This window comes from Curcuma longa, chromosome 11 (assembly GCF_044706935.1).
Source record: "Curcuma longa cultivar G26 ecotype Majalengka, Jawa Barat chromosome 11, ITB_CL_G26_1.1, whole genome shotgun sequence".
Lineage (NCBI taxonomy): Eukaryota > Viridiplantae > Streptophyta > Magnoliopsida > Zingiberales > Zingiberaceae > Curcuma > Curcuma longa.
The window spans coordinates 17513346-17527621 of NC_133871.1; the positions used below are offsets into that span (position 1 = coordinate 17513346).

The 14276-nt window shown below is 37.7% G+C and overlaps 2 protein-coding genes across 2 annotated transcripts; both read left to right on the forward strand.

Moving 5' to 3' along the window:
- The first annotated feature begins 39 nt into the window (after window positions 1–39).
- On the forward strand, window positions 40–4737 carry LOC141837808 (uncharacterized). The gene is made up of 3 exons (XM_074725182.1): window positions 40–337; window positions 2039–2391; window positions 2484–4737. The coding sequence occupies exons 1-3, from the start codon at window positions 133–135 to the stop codon at window positions 4617–4619; spliced, it is 2694 nt and encodes an 897-aa protein (XP_074581283.1). The 5' UTR covers window positions 40–132; the 3' UTR covers window positions 4620–4737.
- A 3802-nt stretch (window positions 4738–8539) lies between these two features.
- On the forward strand, window positions 8540–13111 carry LOC141839079 (putative E3 ubiquitin-protein ligase LUL2). The gene is made up of 3 exons (XM_074726738.1): window positions 8540–9215; window positions 10920–11421; window positions 12659–13111. The coding sequence occupies exons 1-3, from the start codon at window positions 8668–8670 to the stop codon at window positions 12794–12796; spliced, it is 1188 nt and encodes a 395-aa protein (XP_074582839.1). The 5' UTR covers window positions 8540–8667; the 3' UTR covers window positions 12797–13111.
- Window positions 13112–14276: the final 1165 nt, after the last annotated feature.

Consider the following 14276-nt stretch of genomic DNA (forward strand, 5'->3'; position numbering starts at 1 on the left):
CAAAAATAAACCGGCCTGCCCCTCCGACCGCTTCGTCGCTGTTTCTCATCGCCCGTCTCCGGCCTCCTCCTCGACTCCTGTCGAGTGCTTGAATTCGTGGGTATACACCGAACGATTGGGTGAGGGCGAAGGATGGCGGCCGGCGAGGAGCAGGGTGGCTGCGGGAGTCGCTGGACGGCGTCTACTAACTGGATCCTCGCGGGAGGATCTCTCCAGAACGCCATCTCGTTCGAGACCTCCGAGGAGGACGCCGCCTCCCCTGCGATTTCGGATCCTCTTCTCCTCGTACGGCCTCCGGCCGTGGCGGAGGAGGACTTTCTCCCTTGCGAGGTCACCAGTGAGTTTGCCGATCTCGACGTACCGTATCTATAGATTTGTATTTTTGAGCTGGATCTCGGTATGGAATAAAATTTTAGTTTTTTTTTGCACCTTCAAGGGGTTTCCGGAGCCCTTTAACCAACCCAAAGGTAGTCATTCAGGATCGGTACTTTGTTTGCACTTTTTCCCTAATCCTTCTGCTTGAGTATGCCGTGTGTGTGTGTGCGAGTGTGCATCAACAGTTGCCCATTAGATGCTTCGAGGGTTTGATGATACAAAATTACCACGACGAATCGAAGTATGAATACTAAGACACTGATTTTGATAAAAAAAACACACTGTAAAAACAAAGATGCTTCCCGATTTTGTTGACCTTGAGGGTAATACCCTCACAATTTTTGGCTTTCCCAAAAGATGCTTCACTGGATGAGGATCTCTATGACCTTAAAAAAAATGTGAGTTTTCCTCGTTTCTTCACAATGTGAGATTGAAGTCCCCTTTAGATTCTTGTTATTCCCACGCGAGGTGGAACTTACTGAGAGCATTTTTTTTGCATGTTAAGTGTTAGTCTATTCCCGGAGCAATTTAATCCATTTATCTTGATAGGTGTTATCCCAAGAGGCGATCTCCTCTAATATTAAGAGTTTGATTTGGTCTTCATCTTCAATCTTTCATTCATCTTTTTAAATTATATGTTTGATGTAAGATGAAAATAGGTATTGGTCTCTTCCGACATCTTGCCTTTCTCTTAGTAATTGTTTGTATTAAGTCTTAGCATCTTCTGCCTCTTTTAAATGATTGGAAATTCTAACCTCCTTACAAAATTGCTCCTTTCGTGGAGAAAATATAGGAAAAGATATTGGAACTCTAATCTCACTTATGTCTGCCTTACTTATTAGTCTCTTTGCCAATTGCAATTTCGAAATATTGGTTACTCTTTGTCTCTATTTCAGTATCCTCATTCTGTGGAGTTGTTGTTGGTATTTTACTCAGTCTCTGTGACATTTTCTCCTTATCATAGAGCATATTGGATTTTTGTTAGTTTCTCTCATATTATTAACTATATTAACTACTTGTTTCAAGAGTAGGTACTATAACTAATGTTTTTGTTTTAGTCCTTCACAAGTTGTCACTTCTTTGCAAACTTCAAAATCCGATGATACCTTCAGTTTGAGGGGACTAAGGAAGAAGATTCTTTTTCACATTTGAAGATCAAATCAGTTCAAGTTTTCATTGTCCAGCTGTCAACTCTTTTGAAGCTTGCTTTATTCAGAGCCCTGCGTGATCAAGGCTCTAAATTTGCTAGACTAGTTTCCTGTCATCATCATTGTCTTTTTTATTTCTCTTTTAAAAATAAATTATATGACACACATGTTTGAGGGGAAGTACTAAGAATTATTAGAATTATCACATGCATTGTAGATTTTGTTCCACATAGCTATTTAGTGATTGGATGAGACGTTTGGAAATATGTATGTGTGTAATAGTGTATTTTATAATTCAACATCACTTCCTTTGTCCCTATTATTCGTGCAGAGATATATAACTAGTAAATTCTCTATTTTTATTATGAAATAATAATTTCCTTCTCCACTTTCCATAAAAAAAGATTTTGTGTTGGTAGAATATCAAGTTCTTTATTGAGTTTGTGAGGTGATTTGATTGTGCTACCTGCATAACTATGGGCTTGTTCATTTACCTGATATTTCGTTTGTTGCAGTTCTTTTCAGTGAACAGTATGAAATACGTAGGATATATGTGCGAAGTACTGCTCGAGTATATGAAATATACTATGCTGCAGATGAGAGGAGCAATTCTATGGAATATCTATGCACGGTACAGTGTGGTGTTGCTGCCAAAGAAATGACACCACCCATTTCTTCCATGGTTTCTGTTGAAAGTGAGAGCGTAAGTCATACACTTTTAGAAAAACAAGATAAGATGTCTGTTGCATGTAGTAACTGTAGCAATGAAGATGGTTGGGTAGAAGTGGCCGCTGAGTCTGCCTTGCATGATGTCAAAAGAAATTCTGTCTCCAGGCAAGTTGATGAGAATTCAGACGCTAACTTTCAGGTAATTGTTGTATCCTATGACGACTAGTAAAACTTTGTCCATACTTTGTTCATTATGTTGCTTCTTTATTCAGTACAACCTTATCCTTGCAGACATATTATGAGGCAACAGCTGATATTTCGGATTTCAGTCCTTGTATGGCTGTTACACTTCGTTTGCTTTCACTTCAAACCAAGACTCATGTACATATATCAGAGATTTATGTATATGTTGATCCTGTTGAAACCCTCAGTTCAGGCACTCCTGCCACCACGGAGGAAAATTTTGGAGGAAGTTCACTCCTGACCATGTTTATGCCAACTTTTTTGCAATTATCAAAATCAGCAAGGAGCAGACAAAATCACTTCTCTGATGCTTTTGGGGTGCAAAGGAACCAGGATGGAAGGCAGAATACAGCTGAGGTTGCAAGCTCAGGAATCAGATTGCCACTAGAAACAAATTCTAGCAAGGGAGATCTTTTGCTTAGGGTTCATGAAAGCAGTCAGTTCAAACCAGAATTTATTTCATCCGCATTGAACATGGAGGTAACTGATAAAGAGTCGGATTCATCCTTTGGAAATAAAAAAATGGATCTAGTTCATGAGAAGATACAACCAGAAAACAGGCATTTGAGATTTGATCCAGAAGCAACAGACGATATAGCATCCTCAAGTACGATTCTGCATGAAACCAAGAAAATACATGAAAATATGCACTTTTCAGATAGCAAGATACAAATTAATCCTGATCAAATTTCCATATCTGCTAAAGAGAGAGTTATACCTGGTAATTGTATTGAAAATGTTCTTGATGAGCTTGTTTCAAGGGTCACGAGAATAGAAGAAGTTTGTTCGAGATTTGAGCAACATTTGGTAAAACCACTTAGTTCTATCGAGGGAAGACTTCAGAAACTGGAGGCTATGCTTGAAAAATTCACTCAAGGAAGCCAGTTTCATCGACCAGGTGGTTCTTCACGGATATTCTTACCAGAATATTTTTCTGACGGATCTGACCTTGAAAACAAGGACACTAATGAATCTTGCACATCAAGGGATGGTATTATTCTTCATGATTCATCATTAGCAGCTGATGTCTTAGAGAATCCATCACCCATAGTTGATGTGGGAGAAATTGCAACTGAATCTAAGATTTCCCCAGGTTTTGAAATCAAGGCTCCTGAATTTGCCATTGAAGATGACGAATGCTTACAATGTGATTCTAGCTTAGCAACTGATGTGAATTTTGGTGAAGCTAAGAAGGTTTCGTCTATAGACAATGATGATGATGAGTGTGGTAAAGCTGATGTAGTTAATGAGCCTGGTAGAGATGATGCTAGTTTACCTTGTAACGTGAGCTCTGGTGAAGGTAAGAAGTTTTTATCAATAGATCATGCATTGGCTTCATCTTTGGAAGCATTCATGTGTTCAGAAATCAGACCTAAAGTGCCAGAACATCATAATCTTCCTGCCACTGATAAGAACAGCTCCAGTTCTCATGCTAGAGATTTTTCAATTGGAGCTGGCAATTCCAACAGGAGCTTAAATGAAATGGAAGATGAAATCGCTGCTCGTGACTCATTGTCCTTTCCATCAGCTTCTAAGAAGATTGTCAACGATTCCGACAAGGATACCGACCGTAGTACATTCAACATATTAGAAGCGTCTGATGCTTTCGATGACTTATTTATTCCTTGCGACACTTTGATGTCTTCTTCACCTTTCTTGGATGATGGTCTAGAACTCATGGCACCAGACTGGGGAAATTTTGTTGCTAGCAAGGAGTGTCAGGGATCTTTGCTTGATGCTCAGGATGAAGTCCGAGCGAATCATGATGGCCCAAGCTCGAGCCAATTTGGTGAAGAGTCCAACGAGAGCTCTGTTCCAGACAACTATAGCGGGCAAGCTTTCAATGGAACAACACACTTAGATTCCAACCAAGCTCAGGAGACACCAGAGTTACCTTCATCTTTTGATCCTGTTATGGAAATAAACTTCATTACAGAACAAGACTGGACTAGTGGAATTCCACTGGAAATCTTACTGGGTGTGGCATTGGATAGTAAGGCTGAAGATTCTATTGTTGCAGATACTAATGAGGAAGGCATCATATCCGATCAACTTCTGGACGGTATCGAGAATGTATCGTTTCCGGCCGACAGTTCTTGCTCACACAATGACGGCGTTGCGGAATCAAGTCCTGAAGTAGATCTCGATGGCTTGGGCCTGCAAAATTTCTCTACTCTAATATAGATCAACAAAAATAAATTGTATAGCAAGTGACTGGAATGGAACTGGTTATAGAATATCTATAGCATTGCATGTAGTTGTTGGCATCTCTCCATATTTCGTTTGCTGCTTATTATGCTTTTGTATCGATGTTTTTTTTTTCTGTTTTTTTATATTATTTTAAATCTTTTTTATAGATAATTTTATAATTACAATATTTATATATTATTGTATTTTAAATAAATAAAAAAAGAAATAAATTCGACTTTGACAAGTTAATAAATTCGACGACAAAAATAAAGCGGCCTCCCTCTCCTCCACTGCGATGGCCGCTTCCACGCCGTTCCTCGGCGCCCATCTCCGGCCTCCTACGCCTTCTCCCCCTCGTTCTCTCCTTCTGATCGCCTCTAGGTCGCTTCCTCCTCCGTCCGTCGCACCTCCGGCTTTTCAGGTACTCTAAGATGAGTAACATTTCTGGATCTGATGTTCTTTGTTGGATCGATTGCCCATTTGATCCATTGCATTTTCTGTCTGAAACTGTTCAGATTTGGGTTTCTCAGTTTTTTCCTCTTGGTGTGAAGATGATTTATCTGATTGTTTGGTAGGGCAATTTTTTGTGGACGCTATTGTAGCTATTGATCATTGATGTGAGGTATGCTTCATCTTTGTCCTTGTGACTTGTAATTTGTTTAGCTTATATTTTTCAATTATTTACAATCAATTTGCATCAGCATTCTTAATTTCTTATTGCCTAACCATTTTCCAGTATCTTTTACAGTTCATAACATTTGTGCCATGTCAGTGATCATTGTTTTTTTTTCTTTGTTAGGATTATAATGCTCATATTTGGTTCATTTTCTCATTTATCAACATGATCATGGATTTAGACATGTGATGCTGACATGCGATCAGTTTAATTTATTGGTCCAACTAAACATCAAATTGGAACTTATCCTACTGCTTGGCTGCAGTTCAGTTTATTTTATATTAATTTGTACGAGTTAATGAACTGCTCAGTATCTTGACACTTAACTAACCAAGAATTTGACATTATCAGAGTAGTTGATGCTTAACCAAAATGCTTTTCTTCATTCAAAATGTGGATATCTTTATTGATAATGATTTTTAAGGAATCTTACTTTTATAAATCACCACTTTTATCAGTAGTAATTTTAGTTGGTTTACTTATGTCGTAAAATTCGCAACAATTGCAGGGATTTGACCCATGTTCCTGAAATTAATTTTTCTTTGGTAAGTATTTGCTATTAATTTTTCATCTTCTCACTGGTGCAACTTTAACAAAAGGCATCCTAGTTTCCTTTTCTTGTAGCATTAAATTGGAGTATGGCTCTTTTTTAGGTAGATTATGATGAAGACCTTGTGCAAAGCAGAAGTCAGAGAAGTTAATGGAGAAGTTGCACCTAGAAGAGTGAAATTTATGAAATGGTAAATTATCAAATGAATATTATTGTTTTTATAGAATAATAATTAGCAGGCAATTGCTTTTTTACCTTTGTTTATTTGAAACTGTCATTCAAACCTCTAGTGCCCTTTGTGCAATAGTGATGACTTGAGAATACTATCAATCCACAAACAACTGAACGAAACTGAAATGAAACTAAAATGAACAGCAGAATTTACCAACAGACTGTCTGATACCTAGATGCCTTAGTTGTTAGCTTGGATATGATCTAATATTTGATACTATATTTAATTTCTTTCGATCCAAAAGCATTTTGCTTTCTGTAATTTGTTAATTTTTTTCCCAACTGACAGCTTGCAAGCAGTGTGAGCATGATGGAAAACAGAAAGTATTGTTCACTTTGTTGGGTAAAGTAGTTTTTTTTTTAAATTGAACTAATCGTCCTCAACGTCGAAATAATTTTTTTCCCAGGGCTAGTTGTTTACAAGCTTCCTTATTGTAACGCAATGCACTGAAATTATATATATATATATCTGCCCTGTTTATATGCAATTCTAGGGATGCCTAGAGGAACACTAGGTCATTTTCGCAAACAGCAGCAAGCTTTTCCAACCAATAAATGGTACCTTGTTATGATGTCAATAGACTGATTGTCTTCTAGTTATTGTAAGTGGCGTGAGATCTACTACCATTATCCAAGATATGATTTGAGGATGCCAAAATCCTGAAGAATTAGAATCTCTTAACCTCTACACTGGATAACAAAAGAGATCAGCATCTCGTGAACACAATATTACACTAGTTGCTTATACATACACAAAACTTTCTGCTAAGTTCGCAGCCTATTTGTTGGTTCCATGACTCTAGTTTCACTTGCGCAGCAAATTCAACACTTACCTCCTTCATTCAGTTCTTGTCTTGATACCATTATGCTTACCGATTTGGCTCCTATGAAAAATACTCTTCACTAACTCCGAGCTGCATTGCGTGGATTCAGTCGACAGAAGGTGAGAGTTTTCTTTAGCCAATGGATTTCAAGCCAATGCCATTCAGATAACGCCTTGCATTTTTTGATTCACAGTTTGCCTACTTTCAAAACATCCAGCTTCCTCACGCTCTTGACTCGCTGATTGATCTTGCTGATGAGATGCATTCAGAGAAACATGCCTAAATTAGGTTCCTCTTCATGATCAGCTAAATTAAGATTACATCATTCTGCACCACAGATTAAAAGTTTTGCTTTACACAAACTTATAGTTTGCACAGGAAATGCCGGTGCATTTCTTAGTTTTCGAGAAAAGTTAACTTTGACCTGGCTAGTTTCTTAAGATGTATGATTATTTATTATTCTGAACTGCATATGTAATTTTCGTAGTTATCTAAAATACATATCAACTTTCTATCAAAACACGTAATTGTTTTCAATTATGCATCATTAATTACCTTCTATGTAATAGTTGAGTTCATCAATCAATTCATAAATTTATTATACTCAATTTGTGATCAACGCACCATCATTACACAACTCTTAAAATATATCAAAGTTATATCAATTTTAAAAACTATAGTCCTCTCTATTTAGACTAAAAATTTATGTTTAAAGGTATAATTACACTCAGAATGATGTAAAAAATATAATAAATTTGCCATTAAAATCATTTCAAATTTTTGAATTTATCAAATCTGGTTATTGTGTTTCCTGTATAAAGTCGATCACTTGAGCTATATCATCAGTTAAGTAATTTATTTTGCAGGAAAAATAAATTTTAAAATAAAAATAAAGGAGCTGGAACGCATGCCACCGCTCGGTGTGCTGCAGTCCAAACCCACTACCTGGAATCTCACTGAGTGGCCGCTGACGTAATTGCGGGGCCCTGCTACTTTTCCCTAGTGGCATGTGGTCCCGCCCCCGTAGCACTCTGTCCCCCGGGGAGGGGCCCACTGGTAAATCTCAATTTTGTTTTTTGAAATATTTCGTGAATTCATATTTTTCCTATAGTGCATATTTACCATTGCAATATTTATTATTATATATGTAGTCCTTCTAAATTTATTAACTGTTTTTAGTGGAAGGAAGGTTTAGCTCATTGTTAATGATGAATTTTTGTGGTATATAACTAAGTGAAAAATTTATGAAAAATTTAGACTCTAATTATGCTCATTATTATTGGCATTTTAGTAATTTTATTTTAGAGTATTTTAAAAAGGTGATAAAAATAAAATTTCCTTTTAAATGGACAAAAATCAATGGACTGTCCATTATTTTCATTATCGGCATCATGATCCATATATATTTTAAAAATATATAAAAATAATTCATCTTTTTGTTTTTTTTTTCAAATTATTCTTTTTACTCTCAATCGATCTAATAATTTTAGCTATATATAATTTTAATTACAATTGTTTGGACAATATTGAAAATAATGAGGACTTCATGCAAAAATGTCTGTGCCGTTCCGTTGCGATATAGTCTCTCTCTCTCTCTCTCTCTCTCTCTCTCTCTCTCCTTGCCTTTCCTCTCTTGGCTCTCCTCGAAGAAACCCCCAAATTGGCATCGATTCCTCTTGCAAGCCACGATCTCTACGTGATTCGAAGTTCTTTTCTTCGATCTCCGGCAACAAGTTGATTGCGATCGATACTGCTTTTTCAATGGGTAACACATGGAACAGGGAGAACGGCGGCGGAAGAGCCGGTTTTCGCTTTGTCCGGCGAAGGAGCATGGGCCGTCACCAGCACCCCCTTCCCTCTTCCGGCTCGGAACCTGCCGCTCCGCAGCCAACTCCGCAGCAACAGTCTCCGCCGGAGTTATCCGCCAGCCGCTACGTGTTCGCGGCAGCAAGCCCTTACCCGTCGCAGTATCCCACCGCGAACCACCCGCAGCACTACCAATACGATTACTACCCTCCTCCGCCGCCGGTTATGCCGGTTCCCCTCCCGGCGCCCTTCGACCACCACCACCACCGGGGCGGCGGGGTACATGGAGAGTACCTGGCCCAGCACCCTGGATGGCTGGGAAGCGGGAGGTATCCAACGTATACCCCCTCGCCTCCTCCGCTCCCTTACGTTCAGCACCAAACGGCAGTCACCATCAGGAACGACGTTAACATCAGGAAGGAGAGCCTCCGACTGGAGCCCGACGAGGAGAATCCTGGCTTTTTCCTCGTCGCTTTCAATTTCGATGCCACCGTCGCAGGAAGGTAAGCTTGTTTTCTTCCATTCCTCTGTTTTTTCCCCTTCCCATAAGAAAATAATTGTCCAGGTGCATGATGGCGTTCTTTTATAATGATTCAAAATCTTTGATTTTTTTTTCAACATCATGATCTTGACTCTGCTATGTCGTCTATATTTACGCCCGCGCACATCACATGCTTACCAATGTTTCGCGATCATATTTTATATGCTTATGAAGATGACAAGCAATTTTTTTATTAACTGAAAAACCAACATTTTGTTTTTCGTCGTCCACTTGTTAGGATTCCTCTTTGACTGGATAGCCCATTTCCTCAAAGCTCCAAAGCCTATTCCTTAGGTTAATTCTTCAAAAGTAATTTAGTAGCTTCCAAATCTCGAAGAAAATGGACTTCTCAGAAGTCACAGCATTCATCTGTCTCTTTGGTTTCCCTCAACATTCCTTTCCCTTTAACATGTCACAAGTTATTTCTTTGTTAAGCTTTTCAGGGTGCTATAGCTTCTCTAATTATGAATCCTTAGTCCAACTTACCAATCCTATAAGCTAGTAGATGTATGCATGTTCTTTCACAGTACTAGCTTGCTAAAAGATGTGTAGTATGACATGCAAATTCAGCTTATTGTAGTTTCTAAAGGGAGTGTGATTGGATAGTTCCAAGTATCAACTCTGTTCCTCTAATTTATCATCTGGTTTTGTCCTGAGTGCAGGCACTAATTTTGATCTTTTAATTAAAGATCATGTAAGAGGATAGTGTTCATTTGTTAACATATTGATTGCTAAAGCAACTTAGTCTCTAAAGATCATGTGGGTAACTCTATGTTTTTGAGTTGGAAATTTCACAAAATGAACTAAATATAATTAGGAAACTTAGCACCGATGTCTCTACCCGAACTAGATCAAGATTGAAATATAAAGCTTATGAATGAGCTAGCAACAGCCAAGTAAACTGGAGCGTAAATTATGGAGGACCAAGATCGTGATTCGCTGTGGATTGTGAAGCTCTTTCTCAAGATATATAATGTCCAACTAATAAAAATTGCCTCTCCCCAATTCACTGCCTCATCTGGTGAGGATTAAAGTAGTGTCTTTTCCCTTGCCTCCAATCTCTGTCAAGACTCATCTACCTTGGAACGACTAGGAGACACAATGTCCTCCTTTGGCTCTATGAAAGAACTGGTACCCATTATCTGTGTAAATAGCTCCTGCAAGCTTGAACAAGAAGGAGGATTGACCATGTGGTGTTTTTTGCTTTACTACGAAATGGTTTGTTATGAACATAGATATATGGTCATTTTCTACATGAAGTGAGCTTCCCATATTTTCAATGTTTTTTCAATAATATGTTTTCTCTTTTTTCTGTTTTTTTAGGGAAGTATTAGGTGTCTTTATGTATATATATATAGTCCTGATACATATAAAACGAACTGGGTAAGAGTTGTTTATACGTTAGGAACTACTTTGAGAGTTCTGAAGGACATCTTCTGATCGGAATTTATATTTTCAGTTGAGTATCAAATAGTTATCTAGCGAATCCAAGTTCGTCTTTCATTTTTCTTCGCAGCTGACACACATAGGCTATTGCTTAATTAAAGTAAAATGAAGATTTATTAATCCCACGGTTCATCTGTCTTCCTTGATCCATGCATTTGATATGGTTTGGTTCTTTTCGAATAGTTTGTCTGATCCTTGCTTCTGTACTTTCTGCAAACAGTATCACTGTGTTCTTCTTTGCGAAAGAAAGTACAGACTGTGAGTTGACTGCAACAAAGGATGATTTTCTTAAACCAGTTACAATACAGTTCAAGCAAGGTTTAGGTCAGCAGTTCAGGCAACCTTCTGGAGCAGGAATTGACTTATCTAGATTTGAAGAGGTTGACTTGATGAAAGTGATGGACCTAGATACATACCCCCTTGCTGTAAAAGCAGAAGCTTGTCCCTCCATGGATCAAGTGGCTACTGGTGAAAACCAAAAGTTGATAATTCCAAACTCACAGATTACACAAGCTCTATTTGAGAAGAAAGAGAATGGAGAGTATCAAATTCATGTAGTAAAGCAGATTTTGTGGGTGAATAAGACAAAGTATGAGCTGCAGGAGATCTATGGCATTGGGAACTCAACTGATAATGACACTGATGGAAATGACCCAGGAAAAGAATGTGTGATTTGTCTATCTGAACCACGAGATACCACTGTCCTCCCTTGCAGACACATGGTTAGCCCTTTTATTCAGTCTGTAAATATGTTTTGTGTTCATAGTCTGTTTCTTGTTGTTTAAAAAAATTCTGATTACTATCCTTGCAATATTCTGAAAGGAAAATTGTCTGGTCGTTAGAAACATGAGTATTTGCTTTGACTTGATCTCCGTGTAACTTTAATCATCTCATCTGCTGTCTGTTTTCCTATGGTTTCTTTGCAATTTTTCTAAAGCAATATTCTGAGGTAGACTAGCCGTACACCATTGTCCAAGACCCATTTCACTCAAATAGATGGAAAAAATTTGCTTAAAACTTTTATTATTTTTTTGGCAGTGAAATCTTTTAATCCCCTGCTTAGTTTAAACCCCACTGCATTGTGATTTCCTTTCATGTAGTTCTGGCTTTGATGGATAATGGCCATTAAATTGTATTGTTTCCTTTATTATTGTCATCATTTTAAGAGCATTGCTGGTTATCATTACCAGAATGTTTTTATATTCTGATTTCATGGGCCATGTTCTGTTGCTATGGTCCTTGTGCTGTGGGTTGATATCTTAATGGATACTTTTTCCATGTACAATATAGAAAGTGAAACTTTGTGAAACTTTCTAATTAAGCTTAGCTTGAGACATCATACCATACCAATTTTATAATACATTTTACAGTTAGTTTGTAATCTTTGGCTCCCATGATGATTTTTTATTGATATTCCCCAAAACATAAGACCACAATTTTCATTTGTAGTTTATATTTTCAACTTGTAGAACTTGTACTATCTCAACATAGAATACTTTACGCATGGTTTGAAACTTATATTGTTTAACGAGAAATATGTGAAGTGTTTGCTTAATGCTTGTTTGCCTCGATGTTTCATTAATAGTTGAATTGGTTCAACCTGCATTTCTTTTTCAGATTACACCAATTTGAATATCTATCCACCCAATCTTTTTATTTGCTAATTCGAACTGCCCTAAGAAGATATATTAGTTATCTGTTGGAAATGTTGGGTTTTGGTTTCCTGTCACTGCTAATCATGCACTAGAAATGGTAATTTAACAATATTATCATATCTGATTGTATGCTGTACGATCATACATTTAGATGGCATATTTTTATTGGAAATGCATGATATGTAGTTTTCCAAAGGATTAACATGAAATACGATCTTTCGGCCTCCATTTCTTTTGGCCTTAAAAGGTTGTAAAAATACAATCTAGACTTAGTAATCAAATTTTGACTCTGGCTTTGTTGCAGTGTTTGTGCAGCGGTTGCGCAAAGGTTCTAAGGTACCAGACCAATCGATGTCCGATATGCAGGCAGCCAGTGGAGAGGCTACTGGAGATCATGGTCAACAACAATTCTGCAGAGCAAGAAGAAGCACAATGCTGTTGATGATTCATTCCATGTATATGGTGCGATGCCTCCAGAAGTAGAATGTGTGGATGCTGAAGGCCTTCTGTTCATTCGGTGTGTGGTTTTGTGAGTATGAAAGAATTGGAATAATGGCTTCTTTGGAGCAGTGTAGCATGTTGAAAAGATTAAACCAGGTGTGTATATTCTTGACGTCTGCTAATCACTTGTTGCATGGTTGCATTCAACTGCCAAAATTGTGTTTGATATTTGCAAAAATACAAAAAGAAAATAAATGTAGCAGCAGTTGTTTAGGCTTGCAATATATAGCTTGCTTTTGTATTTTTGCTGGAGTTGCATCTTATATTGCCATTTTAACAGTTAAAATAAATGTTTTAGCTAAAACACTTTGATAACTATTGTTGCTAGTCCAAATAAAAATATGTTAAGAATGAGTTGGATACTATGATTCTTTATGAATCTAGTCATATCTTGTTTGTTTTGTTCATCAGAAGAAGCTTGAAAGGTTTTGAAACAATTGAATGAGCTGTACCTTTTGATGATTTGAAAATTATCAAACTTTAAGTGCTTGCAATTGCTTTAGTGTTGCTTAAACAAACTACTGATCTTCATCTTTTTTTTCTCTTTCTCTTGAATCAATATTTCATAAAAAGACTAACAGGAACAGAAGAGTGTGTATCGAGAACATAACTTTGAATCAGCAAAACACAAAAGAAAACAACACAATGAAAAAAGCACAATGAAAGTTGCTAAAGCTGCCCCATGGCAGTAGCAAAGTGATCCCCAGTGTCTTCAAAGTTCAAGCACAATGAAAAAAGCCAGGGGGCAGCATATGACTCTTAAAGCTCAACCACATTCGACACGATGAATCAGTCGTTCTTCTGGTTCACGGTTGAACCAGTTCGACTGATTTGTCGAGCACAGAAAGGAACCTTCTTACACATAAATGGCATAGTTCAATGAAGAGGGTAGAAGTTAGGCAAGGAGAGTTGGTGCTTATTTGTCATGTAAAGAAACTCTCCCTGTGTCTCTTTTGACAAGCCTTCTCCAGCTCAAGCTAATGAGACTCTTCATCTCATCTGTAGCTGACATGAAGCTTATCGGTTAAGTTGTTCGTTAGTAACCCAAGTTTACTACTTATCGGTCGGCTCAACAAGTTAGGGCTACAGCACTGAAAGGAACTATGAAAACAACACTTGAAAAGGAGAAAGGAACGACACTCGAATGCCACTGCACAAAGCTATAGAATAGTAGCAAGACATGGAAAATGAAGTCCCACTACATGATGCCTCAGCCATTCGAGGCCTAATGAACAGGTTTCTTTCAGAGGATGTAAAACATTACCAAATAAGATGGATGAGTTCTTTGTAAAGCATGTACGTTTAGTCGACAAAGTGGCCTGTGTTTTGAGTGAACAAGGTCTTGCTGAAACTTTCATATTGCTAAAGGAGTTTAGAAATCAAAAAGAAGTGTTTTGGGGGCAAAGACCTAAATGATTCCA